Genomic DNA, 21,123 nt, shown 5'->3' on the forward strand with positions numbered 1-21,123 from the left:
CAGGAAAGAGAAAATTGGGGCGGGAGGAGTGAAGACTGTCAGCGAGTAGAGGAGACTTTTACTACCCTGTACACGCACTATGTCTGCTCTGTATGATAATGCGAGGGTGCAGGGTAAACAGAGTTTAAATGAGGACAACACATTCTGGCCACATACAAATTTATGTAATGGCCACTTGTGTTTGCTGTTATTATCATGACACCATACAAGGTTATAAAATTTGACATGTTGGTGTCAAATTAATGGGAAATGTTCGTTAGGTTGTGTTACCCTATAAAAATGTATTGTATGATGACTGTGAGCACAAATAAAGCAGCTTATCAGCATCACCATATTGCAATTACCGGAATTTTCGGACTAGAAGTCGTGTTTTTTTTCATAGTTTGGGTGGGGGGTGGGCGACATATAATAAGGAGCGACTTATATGTTTTTTTTCAAATATTAAAAAAAAAAAAAAAAAAAAAGGTGAAACCGCGATAAACAAACCGCAATGTAGCAAGGGATTACTGTAATTTGAATTTCAAGTGACAGCAGCAGCTCGACGGCGCGTCAGCAGCAGCTCCGTCGAGTCAATCTTTGTTCTTTATGTAAACAACGTTGCGGATTTTAATGATTTAGAGTGCACAGATGGTTTGATAACATTCTTGCTTATATAATAGTTATTTGATATATAATTTATATATCGTTATATGGGCCTGTGGAATATTTTGAAGTGCAAGAGCCGTCAGCGGCGCGCACGCATTGTTGACAAAGGACGATTGATGGATTTAATGAATTGGAGTGACACAGATGGTTTTATTAACGTGTTATTTATGTAATAGTAGGGGTGTAAATCGCGGGTTTTGTCACGATACGATATAATATCGATATAAAGAACTACAATACGATATTTGCCGATATCTTAAAGCCTGCTGCAATTCATTCACGATATATCGCAATATAGTGCTCTACGATCGTTTTTTTTTTTTTTTTTTTAATAAAAAATATAGAACAATATCCTGATTTATAACAATTCATACGCAAAATCAACAAGGTACTAAAGGTTTCCTTTATCTAGGAAATTACAAGAGTATTGTAGTATACAAATTACTTACTTTAACACTGAACTTTGATGTCGTGTTTTTTCTTTAAATGTGCGGCGAGATTTGTGCTCCCTGAATATTTGATCACCGCATGGCAGGATTTACAAACTGCACGTGTCTTGTCCGTTGAGCCATCTTTTCTTTGGAATCCAAAGTGCTTCCAAAGAATGACTTGAAGCCTAAAGGGGAGCCAATTTCCTCGTCTTTTTGGACACGAGCCATAGCACCAGCCCAGGAGCCGCGTACTAGTTGTCGACTCCCCTTTCATGTGCAGCAACGCCGCGCACTGCTCCCTGCTCCCGGAAAGAGGAAGCAAGCAACAATGAACTGGCTTTCAAAATAAAGTCGATGTGTATCGATGTATCGTTACACCCCTATGTAATAGTTTTTTGAATAACTCTGAATTTTACGTCAGGGCCGTTCTCAGCTTTTAGTTTGTGTTTATGTCACGTTAGCCTACCTTTTTCACTTTTTTGGGCATTTTATGGCTGATGCGACTCATACTCCGGAGCGACTTATAGTCCGAAAATTACGGTACAGTTGAGATATTGAAAGGTTTGATATGTATCTTGATATATGGGGTGTAATATGATCCGATGATGCAACTTTTTTAAGATTTGATGATTCGATTTAGTTCGTCAACTCAAAACCAATTTTCAGATTTAAATTGTTTTATATTACACCCTTACAGCGTATCCTTTTTTTTTTAATTTTTTATTGAGGCTGAGCTTCAGCCCATCCCAGCTGACAGTGGACAAGAGACTGTCTAGATTCTATCATCTGTAAAATTGGAATATTGTGAGCTCATTAAATAAAATCCAAAATAATAAATGTATCAATTATCTTTTTTTTTTTTTTAAATATTTTCTGTTAAAAAGGCATTGCATTGAAAATGTTCTCGTTCTAAATTGTACTCTGCACTACCTTCCCATTACCTCAGTGGTCCTGCTGCCACCTTTTTCACACCCATGCATCTCCCCACGATTTCCCCTTTTCGCACAGTTCAATACGTAGCAGTAAAAGGGACACTGAAGTATAGATAGATGGCACACTTGAGCTACAGCATTAAAAAATGCCTCGTTTGTAGTCTCTGCTGACTAACCTGCTCTCGACCCCCTGCATCCTCCATCGCCTCAAACTAGCTTGCATGCAACCCGGCCTAATTGCCTGCAAATTAACATGAGCTAATGTGCTGTAGTAAAGGGCAGCGCTATCACAATGGCCTTCGGCCTTTGGCAGCATGCGCTGCCGACGTCACTGCATCATCACCTGATATGAATCATCAGCAAGGCATTACTCTGCCTGCCATCCTCTCCCTGCGTCTCGGCGGGAGATCCGCGACGAAGCACAGCGGAGGTCGGCGTACGCTGTCAAGTGTGCTCGCATTTGGAGGAAGACTGCTGGGAGTCGTAGCGGCTCTTTAGCTGCACAAAGCCTCCTCGGGTCGCTTGAGCGCATCTGAAATATCTTTGCTGTGCTGCTGCTTTGCGTTTCAATGGTATGCAAAGAACGCAATTCAGCAGTACAGTTATGCAGAGTACATTAATGTGCATGTTTGTAGCTCAGCGTGCAAGATGGCAATTGTCAAACACAGGTTGCTCACTGTAAAGGTACAGCTGATGCACTGACTCTTGTTTAGCCAGGGTACATACATTGTGGTTGACCGTGATTGTATTGATTAGATATTATGTAATGTGTCAGTCAAAATGTAAAATTGCATGCATTGACCTTTTTTTTTTATTATTTTATCCATCTTCATCATCATCATCATCATCATCATAGTTTGTTATGATCAAGTATACTGTAGTACTCACTTAAATCTAAATGTTGACCCGTCTGTGATGCTTTTGCTCACAATCACTATCAGAATATTCCAGAAGCCATATAAAGAAGAAACGCATACCACACTGCTTTATACGCCTACATTCCCAGTCTATGTCATGGTGGTAGCGTCTGCAGGCCAGATGTTAGTGTGTGTGTGTGTATTTGTATAACCACGCTGTGTGAAGTTGTGATTTACTTTTTAAGACAGTAAGCCCAATGGCTCGCTGTCTTTTGTTGATAAACTGCTCCTTCAATGTAACCATGGCAACCTAGATGAGCCAGGTTTGATTGAAGAGGTTTACAAATAATATATGCTAGTGTTAAAGTGTGAATGGGCAAGTAGCTGCAGTTGTGATGGCATCACTCAGGAGCCTAAGAAAAAGTATTTGTCCACATTTTGTATTGATACATTTTCATATTACTATCCAAGTCAACATGTGTGTTATGTTAAAATCCGTGACAGATTGCCATTTTTTACATATGATATTATTTGAAATTATTCAATAAGAACCCAACATGATGCATCTTTGGAATATGAAACAGTAGATTCCCTTTGCTGAACAAAGTGACAGATATCTGCGCATAAAGGAGCATGTATACATGTAGCTAGTAATTATATTTCAACATGAAAAACTAATTATGTACGAATCGATATTAGCAGTCCAAGACTTACATTTTTAATTAAAACAGAAGAATTTGTATTCGCTATGTCCTCAAGGATTTGACACACATCCAACCTAGGATCTTCCTGATAAAGAAGCCAGGCCTCTAGATCCTTCCATATGGCTAACAGTAGGCCTAAGCAACAATTATACGACATCTTATTAGCCATTTTTTTCTCAGGATGGGAGGAGGGGGGGCAGTAAACGAGTTTATTCATCCATATATCCATTATTCATTCATTCATTCATCATCCAAACCGCTTATTCCCACAAAAGTTTTGCAGGCATGCATTATCTGAACCGCTTAATCTCACAAGGGTTGCCGGCTCACTGGAGTCTGACTTTGGGCAGTAGGTGGGGGACACCCTGATCTGATTGCCAGCCAATTGCAGGACACACTGAGACGAAAAACCATACACATTCATAATCACACCTATGGGTAATTTAGAGCAGTTTTCCCAACCACTGTGCCGCGATCGCCAAACCACTGTTAAGTTATATAGGGCAAGACCTAGTCAGCCACTTACTAATTGTGCGTGCGTGGCTAATCGGAGAATCTTGAAATGTTATGCTCTGTCGGTCTGATTGTGCTGCATTGGCACATATTCAGTTTTTGTGTGTAATGCTGTCTGCTTTTGATAACAGTGATGTTCTGATGGCCATGGTGCCTTTGTGGACTGATGGAAATCCCACTATTTAGTTTGACTGGAGAACCTGGATTGTGCAGTTCTCACCAACATAAAGCACACAGTCAAGTTGTGACACCTTCATTGTGATAACCACTCAGTTGCTGCCAGAACAGTAGGGCGTCTTTAAATGTGACTTTGTTCCTATTGCTCCAATATTTAAAGAGCTCGTCTAAAACAGTAAAAACAGTCATGTTTATTCTTTTGGATTTTAATCACAATCACATTCAAGAGTTTATTCCCCTCCACTGTCTAAAACCTTTTTAAAAAACTGTCACTTTTATTAGAAAAAAAGAAATACAATTAAAACGCCTACATGTTTATTTATTTATTTTTATTCAATTATTGTATATATGATATATATATTTATTTATTTATCGAGCACTTTCACGTCTTTTGTCGTAACAACTAATTTTAATATAAAACATCGTGTAACACTGAGCTAATTTTTGGTGGTTGTGTGCGTCGAGTGGAAGGATGGAAGCAAGGACGTAAGGAAGGAAATGAGGAAGGAAGTAAGACAGGAAAAATGAAGGAACTAAAGAAGAGGAACGAAAAGAGGAAAAAAGAAAGGAAGGAATGTTCTGATGCATTTTTCTCAGGCTTAGCCATCATAATGTAATTATTTTGTGCAGCCATTTGAGACCTAAAGATATATATTTCTGAGCTTCCTCAAAAGTTCCTCTATTTGACAGGCACTTAGACAGGTTCTTCTAGTCTTTTCACCTTGTTGATTTTGTTTATTTCTGCCAAATCTAGTCAAACTGAGGAAGGTCTTATCGTGTGTAGTTCACAAACCCATTGTTGAATCGTCTTCATACTTTTATTCAATATGAACGAAAGCCAAACCTGTCAGACATATTTTTAGGGGGTGCAGAGTACAAACACACATCTCCGGTTCTCATCCTTCCTCCTCCCTCGCTCTCTGTCCTCGTCTTATGGAACATCGCTGACAAAAGCTGTCACTTCTCCAGAGTGTTTTTTCCCGACACTACTATAAGCAGGAAGCGCGCCACCATGACCTCTCGCTGCCCTGCAACCCAGATTGGTCCCGCTGTTATTTTGGAAAGACTGCATTGAAATAAAGGCTGAGAGCATTTGTCTTTTTAAATCAGCTAAGCTGATGTGACACAAGAAGGATGGTTGCTAGCCTGTGAACTTCTTTTTCAATATTTGGCAGCACAAGACGCTGGCTTCCAAGTAGGAAGGCAGCAGACACGGAAGAGTTGCAAAAGAGATGTGACGGCTTGTAAATTAGCCCAGAATAATGATGTGCACAAAACCTTTTCCTCATACAAATGTTTTGGGTTGCGATGCATGAGAGCACAAAAACCAATCGGGTAATTTTTTAGGGCTGACAGTCCACACAGTTTTTAGCAAGTGTCCAAATTGGATTTGACCCTGTTCCGACCGGGCCACATCATTGACCTATCTGACGGATTGCTGTAGCAACGACGTAGAAACGGAGGTGTCGTCCATCATGCGAAGAGCTTGACGTCATATAATTGCGGAAATAAATGGATTGTTTCCATACATATCCTCGAGCTTTACGTATAAGGTTATCTATAACCTTGCATTTTTTTTTTTGTAAAGATGTGTGAGTGTCACGTTGAACTGAACCTCATCAAACTGTGCATGTTTTGTCTAATAATTGATTATGAGTGATCAGATTTGTAAAACACACACACACACATGCATGCACGTGCAGACAAACACAAGCAGATGATTCAGGTTCCAAATTCAAATACATTTTCAAAGAGGACTTCTGTAAAGTTGTTCAGTGAAGGGAAGGAGGGCTCATTTCAATAACTTGAGCATGCTTCTTTGCAGTGAACCTGTCACTCCATCACTATTTGGATATAATAAGGTGTCTGGGTGATGCCGAGAACCTGAGAAGGTACAAGGAAGGTACATTTGTTTTAATGATAATATGCAAAAGAGTGCACCTCTATCATGTCAAGTAATACCACTTACTTCCTGTGACACAGAAAAGAATAATGCCAAACTCAAAGTTAGCAAAATTATGTTCTTGACAATATTAAACTGCATCAGCTATACCAGTGCTTCTCAATTATTTTCTGTTACGCCCCCCCCTAGCAAGAAGAAAACTATTCGCGCCCCCCCCTCCCCACCGTGACTATCCTAACTTGTCTTGTAAGTCGTAAAATGTTGCACTGTCGCAAACGTGACAGAAGTAACAATGAGAGCGACACTGCCCCCTGCTGTAGTAAACGCGCAATTACACTTTATTCTAGTACTGCCAAAAAAAAAGCCTGTTCCCCAGGGTCACACGCGCCCCCCCAGGAATAGCACCGCGCCCCCCAAGGGTGGCGCGCCCCACTATTTGAGAAGCACTGAGCTATACTAATCCTTTCACAGTGAAGAATCAAAAACATCACAATCTAAAAGGCAGGCAAGCTTGAGAAAGAAAATAGACACTCAGAAAATGTCAAGCAATTTTTTGTTTCATACAATTTAAGAGCACATCGATAATTAAGTTGTTTCTTTTTTGTCTGAAGACTAATGGCGCTAATGTTATCTTGCAATTTAGGCAAAACGAATCCAAAACTAATCCTGAACCGCTTATCCTCACAAGGCTTGTGGACGTGCAAAAGCCAATCCCGCCTGACTTTGGGTAGAAGGCAGGGGACATCCTGAACTGGTTGGATGTTTTAGGCCCTTTGATACCCTACTTGGGTTTTGTGTTTCAGGGAGCCGCTTGCTTGTTGCTTCTCTACACATTGGTTTTTCTTTTGGGCAAAATATCCCTCTTGTTTTCCAAATCGGCATTCTCTCTGTCTGCATCCGAGCATGAACACGCATGAGCATGCAAACAGTACTTGCATTGATAACTTTCTCGAGTTGATCCATACACAAAACATCACAATCACACACGTGCACAGACATGCAGACAAACGCGTACACGGAGGCACATGGATGCACACACACCCTCCACCCCAAAGCATGTCCCTCAAACCTTACTTTTTGTCACACATCACATTATATCACATTGTATTTTGTCAAAAAGTCAGCCATGCTTGTCAAACGTGCCTTATGTAACCAACATCCTCAAGTCCAGGAGCCCGCACTCCTTAGCAAGCCGCATTAAACAGCACAACACCCGCGACTAGCTGTACACACAGTCATCATTAATAGTGAGGGGGGGGGGGGGGGGGGGGGGAAATGCTCTTCTGGTTCCAAACCCAAACTGCTCCATAAACGTCAAAGTCTGTGCTGTAGATAGTCCTAATGCTGAGAATCCCTACTCCTACAGTATTTTCTCCTGGAGGAGCATGTTTTGAGACACGGCTCTTCTCTTCAACTTGATACGGAGTGGAATAAGTGGGGAGGTGTAGTGTAGTTATTCCTCCTATCCTCCATCATCTCCTCCTGGTATTAATTAGCAACAGCAGATGAGTGAAGAAAAGAAGCCTGAAGGGAGAACAGGTTCACGCCAGCTTAGCCTGCACTGATATGAGTCTTCTTCTTTTGCTTTCTTTCGTTCTTACACACCGACTATGGAATGTGTTAAGGTTTTGCCACAAAAAGGATGAAATAGGGCCTGCTTTTATATGTTCCAGAATCACCCCAAAACACTTGGCTATAGTTAAGACAGTGCTTATTTTTTATTAAGTGTCCTGCTCCATTTTGGTTGTGACTTTTTGTCACTTGTGCACAATTGTCAGGGCAGAAACCGACAGCTACAGTTGTGATCGATTCAATGCCCTGAGAATACAATGCCCGGGGTGAATTCACAGTCATGCCAACTTGAGCATAAGCGCGACCCACCGACTGAGTGTTCTTTGATGCAATTGCACCATCTTCAAGGGTTATGCTCTATGCATTTCACTTAGTAATCTCAATTTTCTGCAGTGTAGCATTGCACGACTTACAACTACACAAAGGCTGCACAGTGAAGTAGTGATTAGCATGTCTGCCTCACACCCAAGAACTTCTGGTTTTTAGCCACATTCCAAAAATGAGCATGTGAATGGTTGTTTGTCTCAATCTGCCCTGAGATTGCCTTGAGACCAGTCGAGGGCGTAGCGGCATGAAACAAGGGTAGCAACATAAAGTGAAACTTCATTATCAGGTTTTTATATCCAATGATGCACAGGCAACAAGTGTTTGCGACAGAGTTTAACCTCCGCCCTCCAACTGAACCTCTTACCTTCGGTAAAATTTTCTCAAGGCACCACTGATAAGCCTTAGTCGTTAAACATTTCCCAAGATATGCTACAGGCACATTTAACATGTTTTTCAAATGTAAACCATGATGCTTGCTATCTTCAGACCTGACTGATGCCTGTCAGGCTGCTTGGGAGGACCACACACAAAAGCCAGTGATGACTCAATGTTGGACACATCTTGCGTCAATTTTGGTCAAGTGGTCTGATCCCAAAATGTAACCATCCGTCAAAATAGACGATATTGACCAGCCTGCTGAGTAACGAGGAAAATCATTTCGACACCCTCACAGAGAGGCTTAGATAGAATTCTGTCACGGATTTGAGTCCACGTAAAAATTCTCACATCCGTCGAAGGGCAGCAAATGGAGTGAATGCATTCACCTTTTTACTGAGCAAGTGCTAATGTCATTTGTGTATTGTTAATTATAAAAAGAAAAAAAATCTACTGTCGGTTCACTTGTTCTCACAGCATTCCTCCCCCTTCTCTCTTTGCAGAATTCAATTCGACATAACCTGTCCTTGAACAAGTGTTTTCTGAAAGTGCCTCGCTCCAAAGACGATCCTGGCAAAGTAAGTCAGTCTCCAACATTGCTGCTGTTTCTTGGTACATGTTTAGCAACCCCCCCTCCCCGTGCCACATTTGTGCACTCATCAGGGGGTGCGCCATGCTGCTGGGATTTTGGGGCCATTGAAAAATGAAATAAGAAGGAAGAAGGTTTAAATAATTCAGAGTGAATCCTTGAGCTTGAGTGTAGGTCTGCGAAGACATAAAGCTAGCGGCTCCCCCTTGATTAGCCCGGCTTGGACCTGACCGGCACCTCAATTCACACCTCAGATCGAAGTGGTCGATAGCTCAGCACGGGGAGATAACTTGTATGTAACATTGGCTGTACGAAGCCATTGAGGGAGGCAAGAAACTAAATCATGCATGTGCGTACGTTAATTGGCTGTGTACTGTTCAGTGATGTGGGACTGAGAGACAGGGGGAGGAGAAAGATGAGGGAGAGGTGTGTGTGTGTTCTGTTCACATGTGTGTGTGTTCATGGCCTGGATCAACCTCCTGAAATTCTATGTCTGCTGCTTTGGACCTCTTTGGGAGTTAAGGGGAAACATGAAAGAGAGATACCGGGAGGAAATCAAGGAACAAGTTGTTGCCATGCTTGTGCGTTGTTTCTGAAGGAACTAGTAACGAAAAGTAGATCTTGATTGCCACGCTGCCTCCCTCCAATATAGTATATGTATACTCAAAAAGAATTCGACATAAACTACAGATATTTGATAGTCAAATGCATCATGTGTAAACACACATACTTGTCAAAATCTCTACACACTTGCATATAAATTATATTAATACATCAAATGAACGTTTCCCGATATTGCTCAAAATTATGCCAAAGTGGTTGTGGAAATAAAATTGCATATATACTCGGATTGAATTGTTGAGTGTTTTGGAGGGCTGAACCAAAAGATCATCTTGGACTATTTTGTACTTAATTTCCTGTAGTCCATTGGGCAAAGACTGAGTAGCAAGCATCGAATCATCATCATTCCCATTTTACATTCATTTAATCGCTGCCATTAAACGTAACATTGGGCTCCTCCGGCAGGGTTCCTACTGGGCCATAGACACCAACCCTAAAGATGACGCTGCACCCAGCAGGCCGAAGAAGAGGCCTCGCTCTGGAGAAAGGGTAGGTCATGTTTCCACTTGTCGATTGTTAAATGCACACGCTTGGATTCCTATTCTACAGAATGCAATGTCTGAGTGAAATCATTATTCACCAACACAAAATACAAAACGGTTCTATGAATTGTACTATTTGCTGTCCTTGGCAGGCTTACTACAATGATACACTTGACTGTTAAGGTCACCGTGACCCGTGATCTCACATGCATCGCATTTCTCATAAAGTTGTTACCTTAGAAACCTGGGGAGTTGAATTCCATTACATTTGGAACAAGCTTTCACTGCAAATGCTGTTCCTTTCCATCTTATTTTAAACAAGCATGCGGTTGCTTTTTTTTTTTGCACTGAAGGAATCCTTTTATTAATCCCAGAGAGGGGATATTCCATTTTGTAGATATTTTGCATAAAAATCAGGCTACACGTACGCACTCCAGTAATAGTAACTAAGTTCTCTCAGGGAAAAGATTACAGGCGGTGTTTGATTTGATTTTTTTTTCTGTCAGGTATTTGCTTCTATTCCTTTTTTTCAATGAATCATTTGCACCTTAATATAATTCAGAGAAATGGGCTGTTGTTGCTTTTCACTGCTCAAGTGACATTGACATTTCCACCCACGCTAGTCAGCGACACATTCAACACAGAAGAGCGTTATAAAGAATTCTGTCATTTTAAAAGGTAAGAATGCTGCTTTGTGATAAACACAGTCCAATGACTACTTATTGAACCATATTTGTATTATTGCAGTTGCAGTTTTCTCCGGTGTCAAACTTTACTGCATCATACAGGCAGCTGTTTGACTCGTGTAGCTATCAAAGAAAATCTGAATGTTAGGAACAGCTCTCAGTGTAAGACGGTTGTATACCTCTGCAAAGTACAGTGGCTGATTTTTTATTTTATTTTTTGCGGCAACTATTGTCTGAAATCGTTTAGATTGTGCATTTAGTCAGAATATGTCAATTTGCTGTTTATGACTATATTCCACGTCCTCTAGCAAGAGTGGTATCTCATATGCGCACCTTACTTTTGCTGCACGCTATTTTCTTTCAGATGAAGCTGGGCTGACCCAGATATAAGTGTGTGCTAATTGCAGGCTGGTAGACTTGTTTCATACTCAAGACGCCACAGAAAACAGCAGGTACAAGCGTCTGAGTAGATGCGAGGGAAAATGAAATGGGTTTTTGTGGAAAGTGATTGACAGCAACTGTGGCTATAAATATATGTAACTCTGCATCAACCCAGCAGACTGCGGCTGGGTGAGTCGTGAACCTGTGAATGCGAATACAAAGAAAGCAGAGTGAGCTCTCCGTTCCAGCCGTCATCTTGTTGTCTGGGTATACTCTGATCATCATTGCACAGTTTCAAAATAATTAGCACGCTCCTCAGCGCACTGAGAGATTCAATTTGAACTGCAGTCAACTAGAGAGGCATTCATTTCCAACCACCTTCACAGCAATGTGACCGATGAACTGATTAGGAAATGTCACAATCAAGAGAAATCTGAGTCAGATCTCATTCGACCATCGCTGTAAGCACAGCGACGAATGAACTCTCCACCTGCAGGTGTCTAAAACGTGTATACCTGAAAGCCGTAGCGTCTTCCATGTTTTGCTGGTGATGGTCTTTAAACTATACATTCTCATGCGATGATGATGTGCGTACTGATGTGCACGGTTTGTTCAGAAAGGTCAGAATAAGTGTTTTCACGCGCAAAGATCGGATAATCAGTCAACATAAGCCAACCCTCTCATTCGGAAGGAAATCTTCATTGGAATGGTCAGAATATTCCGAATGGGGTACATGAAGCATTTTTATTCCAATCAGGATTTTAATTTGAATATAAGATTCCATGTTAACGTAGCCACTATTTAAAAAGTGTTGTTTCCTTTCAATTAAAAGTTCAGATGGTGTGTACTGACAATGACTATTAATCAACACTACGATGTCAAACTACTGAAAAGACGGCGCACTTATGTTGCAGATCAGCAAGGACTGCAAATCAGGTTGTGACAGTAATGAGTGACCTGCCTTGCCCATATTCAACTTTGACAGTGGTTTTTAAAGGCCAATGAAGTCCTTTGATGGCACATGTGTCGCCTTCTTTGCACCTATTTTTTTTCTAGGCTACATTGCTGCTATCATTCACTGCCTCATATCCCAAAATAATGAGACATTTTGGGTGGTCATAACTTTGGCCTATATGTGTACAGCTACGGAATGACTGCATTAATTGAAGTGGATGAGTCGTTGCGGGCTGGAAAACACTGTGGATGAACAGAGCCTTTTCAGCACACGCCTTCGCTTGACTTGAATGGTTGCACTGCTTGTAAAGCACATGACACAAAGCTTCACACACTGCTCTATGCAAGGCGTCTGCGGTACAGTGCGATCCAGAAATGAAACTTTCATCAGCCTGAAGTAAGCACGGCAAGTTCTTATTGTTTAATTGTCTTCAGCGATGACGCCGCTTGAGATGGTGTCGCAAGTGAATTTTCCATTCCGTTGCCTTTTGCGTGCGCTCACAGTGCCGAGTTTAGATTTTGTCAACATGCTGCCTTCAACATTTGCATAGCTTAGATCAGGGGTCACCAACCCGGTGCCCGCGGGCACCAGGTCGCCCGCGGCGACCACATCAGTCGCCCGCAGCGACCACATCAGTCGGCCATAGGCCAGTTCTAAAAATAGTTTACAGTACACTGGTGAAGAGCTTGCAATGCCAGGCTTCCCACTAACATTAATGTTCAGTGTCTTCACATAGAATATCATTAATAAAAATATAAAATTAAAGGTACACTGTGTAACTTTGTTATTTCAGAAGTGTATTATCAAAGTGGTCGCCCTTTGCATTATTCGGTGCCCTTGAAGTAGCTCCCAACTTCAATTCAAAAAGGTTGGTGACCCCTGGCTTAGACCTTTGGGTTGCAACTCGCATTTTCTTGTATCTAAGTTGCGATCCACTTAAGAAAATAATCAAATGCGTACTTTTAAGAATAACCTTTAAAATACTTGTTTATCATATTTTAACTTTGCACTCTCAGGCTACATGTTCAAAATGATTATTAAAAACTGTTCATGAACATAATACATGAACAAATACTGTCGCCCTTGAATTGGGAGGCGAGGACAGAGTGACATCACAATCAATCACCGGTGCTGTTTATGGTGACTGAAATTTGACCAATGGACTGGAAGGTGGGACAGAAGTTATAGTACATTGTGAGGAAATTAATTGTCTGCTGGATGGTGAAATCAGTCCTGGAATAAAAATGGATAAGTCCTGGTAAAAGAGGACATCTAGTAACCTTGAAACAACGGTGCTAGTGTACATTCAACACCGAAAAAACATATTTATGTTACAGGTTACCTCTCAGTTTTTTTACTTTTATATTATCAATGTTTGGCAACTTAACACACACATGATGTTAGCTTGATTTATTGCATGACTAAATGGGAACTCGAGAAATCTTTCTCCTATTTGTGTGGAGTTATTGAATGTGATCCTTTTGTTCACAAGCACATGTGAACACACACGCACACGTACTACGTACACACACAAACGCGATGTCATTTCATTCAAGAAAACCACACCACTTTTTAATCATAGCTAGTCTTGTGCATTCTTTTCATCGTTTGTCTCTGCCTGCTGAATCTTGATCATTATCTCTCGCGCTGTCTGTCTGTCTGTCTGTGTGTCTGTGTTCGTCTGGGCCCGCATACCTGCCTGCTCTCATCTCCGGCGGGAGGTTTTCAGGCTTCAGGCAGGCTCGCAGTAACAAAATGCGCAATCAGACTTTTTGAAGGTAAAAGACAGAGGAGCCACAAGAAATGACAGGAAGGGGTGAAAGGAGAGCATCCAAGGAGGAATTAGAGGATGAGACTGAGAGGAAAAAGTCACGCTGCAAGGGGAACTAGATAACAAGGAGATGAGGGAGCGGAGGGAGAGTATTCCACTCTTATGTTCCAGTTAATTACCACACAAAGCCTCGGGCTGCCGTTAGACATATTTTCTTCACCGGGGATTTTTTTTCTTTCAAATTACAAACATTAATTAATTCCGAGGCTTGTCAAGTCGTCTTATATGGATGGGCCTTTCGACCTCCTTTCTTACGCCTCGCTTACAGCGCTGGCAGACACACCGCGGGCTGTCACTTGGGCTGAGGCGAGGCAGGAGGGTTTTAAGTGCGAGGCGTTATCATCAGGAAAGGGGGGGGGGGGGGTAAGGTCTACTAAATATCTGGCTGTTTCTTTGCTTTAAGTCAGCGGGATGCGGGGCTAAAAAGCGGTTGCATGCATGCATTGTCTAAATGTGTAGACAGGCAGCCTACCTGCATCTCTCAGCTTAATCACTCTCCTTATTTTCTTCTCTCTGGAATTATCTGCCACCACTCAATTTCCCTTCTTCCACAGAATCCCGTCTGCTTTGTAACTGGCTCCACCGGGGAGACAGCATCCTGTTTCTTTGGGAGTTTATCATAAATTAAAGATTGCATTGTTACCAACCAATCCTCTTACTGTAAGCAGTTTGGGAAGGCAGCACAGAAAGCAGCCTTGAACCCGAAAAGGAGTCAGGCTTGAAAAAATATAATCCACCTTTTTCTTTATTTCCAGGTGTCAAATTTGTCCCTTGTTGATCTTTGGCTAGTTCCCTGTAGCCTCAAATTCCGTTAACCCTTATGCAGCTCTCTGAGGACACAAAGCAATGAACTCTCCTGAATCTATTCACCATGTTTGAATAATGCATGAGGATGCCTTGATGCATGTTAGTGCGTGCAATGTGTCCACTTTGTGGGTCACTTAAGTGTCCGGCAATTTAAACGAAGCACGCATCAAATAGTTTACAGAGTTGCGGCCGCGGGCGGTCTGGTGATTCAAGAGGCTCCCGACGTAATCATAAATTTGTAACATTCAGACATTTCTCATAAGCAATGTCACTTTTCATTTCCTCTCTCATTTTTACTCTCCCCCCTTCTGCATATTTTTAATCAACAGAGATCATATTTGAACTATGCTTTTATGTATGAGTAAATGGAAGAAACGCACAAAAGGACATTGGCGCATAGTAGACAATATCAAATGTTAAGTGGTACTTTTGAGTTCCAACACCCAAAAGTTGGACCAAAATTTGGTGAAAAATATCTCATTTTGGAACCATTTTCATAATTAATTGCAGCGCCCATTCATTCGTCCATCAGTGTCGCCATGCTTGCTTCCCCCACCACAACTTGGACCTACTTTTAGCTGAGGAGGATACAGTCGAGACGAATTGGACACAGCTGACACTTTTTAAAGCGGTTGAAGTTGAAAACTATATTAAATGTTAAGGTTTAAGGTTCCTATAAATTACAGTGCAGAAATAATATATAATAGGGGTGTAACGATTCATCGATACACATCGATTAATCGATATAATGCTCTACGATTTATTGGCATCGATGCTAAACGTAAACATCGATTTATATCGCCGTGTTTGACCTCGGACATTAGACGCAACTTTATTTTGAAATCCAGTTCATTGTTGCTCGCTTCCTCTTTCCGGGAGCAGTGCGCGCGGCGTTGTTGTGTTGTGAGCAGAGCAGGCACGTGAAAGGGGAGTCGACAACTAGTACGCGGCTCCTGGGCTGGTGCTATGGCTAGTGTCCAAAAAGACGAGGAAATTTGCTCCCCTTTAGGCTTCAAGTCATTCGTTTGGAAGCACTTTGGATTCCAAAGAAAAGATGGCTCAACGGACAAGACACGTGCAGTTTGTAAATCCTGCCATGCGGTGATCAAATATTCAGGGAGCACAAATCTCGCCGCACATTTAAAGAAAAAACACGACATCAAAGTTCAGTGTTAAAATAAGCACTTTGTATACTACAATACTCTTGTAATTTCCTAAATAAAGAGTTTGCAGTACCTTGTTGATTTTGCGTATGAATTGTTATAAATCAGGATATTGTTCTATATTTTTTATTAAAAAAAAAAAAAAATCGATCGTAGAGCACTATATCGCAATATATCGTGAATGAATCGCAGCAGGCTTTAAGATATCGGCAAATATCGTATCGTAGTTCTTTGTATCGATATGATATCGTATCGTGACAAAACCCGCGATTTACACCCCTAATATATAACGCTGCAACTTGATTTTTGGTGGGCATTTGCTCACTTTCATATTAATCTGTTGTGACTGGGCCCACTTTTTGGGCCCAATCGGTTGTTATGGAGCCGATTGTGGTGGAAGCTACGTCAGTATTAACTGTTAACTGCTTCGAGCTTTAAAAAGGTTATTTTAATATTGATAATACATTTTAGCTGCAAGGGCCTTTTGAGACCCCAAGGACACTGCACAACAATAAAAAGACAGTAAGAACTGAATTATACAGGAGATATAAAACAAACACATGCAGTGCAGGTAAAGAGACTAGGTGATCTTAAATAGGTGTGTGTGTGAGTTCAGATTTGAAAGTGGTAAGAGAGACTGAGATGCGTCGGAGGACTTGAGGCAAAGAATTCCAGAGCTTGGGAACGGAGCGGATGAAGGTCTGACAAGGGAAGTAGAATCATCAGTCAGGAGGCAGACTGAGTGGTAATGTGGTCATGCAGGTGTGGACGTGCAATGTTGTGAATGGCGTTGAAGGTGTAAAAGAGCAGCTTGAATTGAGCTGTGAATTTGTTCGTTAGCTAGTGAAGTTGCTGAAGAATGGCAGGAGATGCTTTATGTGATGACATGCATGCAGCCGAGGGGGAACCAAGGGGGTAGAGTTGCAGTCGTAAAGATATGGGCGATATGGGCATTCTACGGAAGAGGATTAGGGCCAGTGAAGAAAAAAAAAACGAGGGTGACAGGATTCTAACAGTCGAACAGTAAACATGTTTAAAGCAAAACACCAATTGAGCATTTAGTAATTCATATTATAAAAATGTATTGCTTCTATCTCTCATTGCAGGCGTCAACCCCTTACAGCTTGGAGTCGGAGTCTCTGCGAATGGACTGCATCATGTCAGGTGGAGCGTCTCCCACTCTGGCCCTCAACGCGGTGACAAACAAGGTAGAGCGGATGCACGTATGCCTATTGCTTTTCTACTTTGAATTATTTTAATGAGTAAATAGTGACAAAGAGTTACCTCCCCTTTTCATACACTTAAGCTTTAGAATTTGAGTAACGCTCCAGTAACCACCGTAATATCACGGTTGAGCTATTGCAGTCTTGCAGGGATTTTGTGTGTGGTACATGACACCTGACCTCGATCAAACAGAGAGTTTGTGCGGTAGCGGCAGCAACAGCTTTCAAACCACGTCGCATGTTCTGACCTTTTGTGAGGGTCATTTATGAAGCAATATTATGAAAGATGGCTATCACAGAGAGCCTTCTACAGTTCATGTAAATCATGTTTCAATACCAAGGAAATTTTCAGAAAACTTGACGGTATTAGGATGAAACAACAAACGTGTTTCACTTTCATTTGAAAATGCGTATTTTGGATATTTCCAAATGAATGATCAATCAGTTGATTATAATAAAAAATCTGCCAATATCTGAAAAACGAAAGCTTATTCAACAGATGTCATTTTTGGATTCAGCAGCCCGGAATTAGTTGAACACCATTAAAATGTTTTAGGCGTGCAAAAAACAAGAAAAGAATAGATTATTGCTTCCCTCACACAGTTGTGTGCTACTTCCCAATGATCTTCAAGGACAGCTCGTCATAGACGCTGACGCATTTTGCTATGACAGTGATCCAGTGATTGGAAGGACGAAGCACACGTCACCGGTCCCCTCCCACATCTTGACAGAAAGGTGGCCATCAATATGTCACACATTCATCAATTAGCAATTGCATCCAAGCACGTCGAAAGCTAATCTCTTAATTCTGTTGTAGCAAAAACATACTGGTCAATACCTCATTCACAGTAGCCCTCAGCACAGTCGCGGGTGTACCCCGACTCTCTCCATAAGTCAGCCTCAATGCCACTCGTGACCTTGAAAACCATCAGCAAAATAGACAGTGAAAAGACGGATGGCATTCTGTTTATATGCAAAGCTTAAAATGCCTTCATAAATCACTTGAGTGTAAATTTTTTTGCTGCGACAAGGCCCACACCTCAACATATTGGCGAGGTGCAACAGACTTTGATGTACTTGTCTTACTCAGTCTTTGTGTCTCATTTGTCTGAACAATTAAATGTAGCCCAAAAGCAGCACCGATGCTGTTTCACCACTCTGACAACGCAGCCAAACAAGATTTGGGATTCAACGCAATCCCGAGGCATCGCTTTTAAAAGCTTTCCAATCGGTCACCATCAGATAAAACAGAAGTGGTAATTGTAAAGTTAGCTGTGGTTACACATAATCTGTGCATCAAGGAAAGGCAGCTTTATTTCGATAATTAATTTCATACACAACGCAATATGCTTTAAAAAAAAAAAAGTTTTTGAAAACAAACTAGATAACAGGAGATAAGAAAAACATTGTATTTAATTGGTTTGAAATACTCTTTAAAAGAGCTCAAGCACAACCAGGACAAAAAAACAACAACTGTTTATTCCATTTGTAGCAGCCCAACAGCTAAATGCTACTGCGCCATGTTTACTTTGAGCTCTGGGGTCCACTAATTGAGTCTGCAGACCTCAGACCCCATTGGATTCATATTCCATGGGCATTTTTAAAAAAAGAAATATTCGGGAGTTAAAACATACAATAATCTACTGACCAGTAGCAGAACTAGTCTATTCTGTAGCTAAACGGGAGCCAGTGGAAAGACTTTAGAACTGCAGTGTACGCAATAAGAAGAAGTAGAAGAAGCAGCAGACTAAAGACTCTCGAACTGCAGAATAAACCATAAGAAGAAGAAGTCAAAGAAGAAGCAGCAGCTTTCGGGTCTTCCCTGTCAGGAGTCGCCACAGAGAGGCACACACATGACATGTTTGACACGATTTTTACATCGGAGATCATCGATTGTCCGAGTAAAAGGCGACAAACTAAAATAAAATTAAGATACCTGTGTATGTGCATGCAGGTAGCACTGTACAGCCCGAAAGCTGACGACTGTGAGAGCCCCGGCAGCCTGAGCAACAGTCTCTCTGAGCAGAGCATGACATCCATCAATCTGAACAGCATGAACTCTACCGTGACCGGTGGCAGCAGTATGCACAACTACACCCCGGTAAGACGTCATTTTGGGATTCTTTTACATGTCTTCTTGCAAAATAGCATTTCTGTGCCTTTTCTGTCGAGTCACTTCAAGTATACAAATTTAGATGAATGGTCAGTCAGTGCAGCCACCATTTCCAATTGCCATAATGCTGTGCCGGCAGGATGTTAAAAGTATATTTGTGGTTTCTGCCCTTTCAAAGGAAATAAAATGTTATCATCAAGTCCAAAAAGACTTTTACCCCAAAGTAAATGCAGCACATAAGAAGAATATCTGTTCATCGTGTGTGTCACGCATCTTTTTACTATGTATCCCCACCTGCATGAGCAAAGGTCAGCTCAATCTCATCGATCTCATCGATCTCATCAACCTCTCATTTCACCAGGCCTTCTTTTGTTTCCTACTACCCCTCCACCCCGTTGCTTTCCTACATTTGTCATTTCACACCTCATACTGTATGCCAAGTGGCCGGATGGCCTCGGCTCGGGAGTTAGTTGGGTCTTATTACCTGTCGTAGGTGATCCCCTCCTGGTTGCCTGTGATTACCGCTGAGCGATAGCTTGCCGACAATGATGCACTTGATGGAAAGTCCACGATTATTGGCTGGAGGTTGAATGCTAGGAGGATGCGTCATGCTAAGTGTGTTCCAAATTGAAAAGGGATCAAAGCAAAGTGCTTTTGTAGAAGGGTGGATGCTGAGGAAGATGACAGCTGGGATGAGGGGAGTAAGTCAGCAGCATTCAAATGGAGAAGAAATGCCTTCTTTTTAAGTAGCCATTAAAATTCAACTCTTTGCAGGGGATAGGGGCCAAGCCCTGCTGCAAATTGTGAAAACCCGTGAGAATTTGACATTTCCCCAAAATGGAATTATAATTGCCTATAGATGCTACGAGATGGTGGGAAAGAATGTGAAACTGACACTGTCTTTTCCATTTAGATTTTAATTGTTGCAAAGTGAGTATCAAACTCTGTCCTAGCATTAGGATTTAAACTTTTCATGTAATTAATATCAGGCGGCTCGGTGGAGCACGTCCGCCTCACAGTTAGGAGGGTGCGGGTTCGATTCCACTTCTGGCCCTCCCTGTGTGAAGTTTGCATGTTCTCCCCGGGCCCGCGTGGGTTTTCTCCGGGCACTCCGGTTTGCTCCCACATCCCAAAAACATGCTTGATAGGCTGATTGAGCACTTCAAATTACTCCTAGGTGTGAATGCGAGTGCGTATGGTTGTTTGTCTCTGTGTGCCCTGCGATTGGCTGGCAACCGGTTCAGGGTGTCCCCCGCCTACTGCCCGATGACGGCTGGGATAGGCTCCAGCACGCCCGCGACCCCCGTGGGGACTAAGCGGTACAGAAAATGGATGGATGGATGTAATTAATATCCCGCACCATTAATAGTTTACTGTATAATTATATTTATTCACTAACATTTGCACACGGTTTGTTCCTCCGTCTCCCACAGGCGAGTAGTCACTCCGAGCCTTCGTCCCAGTCCTTGAGTCTTCAGCAGCCCGCACGGCCTCCCCCTCCGCAACCCCAGTATGCTCTGCCCGTGCCAGAGTCGCGGGACAAGCACGTTTGCTTCTCGGACTTTGAGGACTTGAGCGCATCCTTCCGAAGCCTGTACAAGTGTGTCTTTGAGCAGTCGTTCTCGCAGCAAGGTGGGTGTCGGCGCTCGTCTTGTCGTCGGACTACACTTCATCCGCTCGTGTTTGCCTGTTTGATGTCTGCGCTTACACCCGTTCACGGGGGCAAAACAAAGAACTCTCCATGTCAGACTTCCTGCGCATAATTAACTGTCAAGCTTAAGCTCTTGAAATTGATGTGCAACTTTAATATTGCTTTCACAGCACGGGAAGCGTTGC

General features: G+C 42.0%; 1 protein-coding gene across 3 annotated transcripts in view; it reads left to right on the top strand.

Moving 5' to 3' along the window:
• LOC133150294 (forkhead box protein J3-like) overlaps positions 1–21,123 on the top strand; it is a 45,691-nt gene that overhangs the window by 15,372 nt on the left and 9,196 nt on the right. For all 3 annotated transcript variants that reach the window (XM_061272739.1, XM_061272738.1, XM_061272737.1), the window contains 5 exons: positions 8,940–9,014; positions 10,052–10,135; positions 17,058–17,159; positions 19,129–19,275; positions 20,721–20,919. In XM_061272739.1, the coding sequence (XP_061128723.1) occupies positions 8,940–9,014; positions 10,052–10,135; positions 17,058–17,159; positions 19,129–19,275; positions 20,721–20,919 (607 nt within the window). The remainder of the gene's footprint in view (positions 1–8,939; positions 9,015–10,051; positions 10,136–17,057; positions 17,160–19,128; positions 19,276–20,720; positions 20,920–21,123) is intronic.

The sequence above is a fragment of the Syngnathus typhle genome, linkage group LG2, assembly GCF_033458585.1.
Source record: "Syngnathus typhle isolate RoL2023-S1 ecotype Sweden linkage group LG2, RoL_Styp_1.0, whole genome shotgun sequence".
Lineage (NCBI taxonomy): Eukaryota > Metazoa > Chordata > Actinopteri > Syngnathiformes > Syngnathidae > Syngnathus > Syngnathus typhle.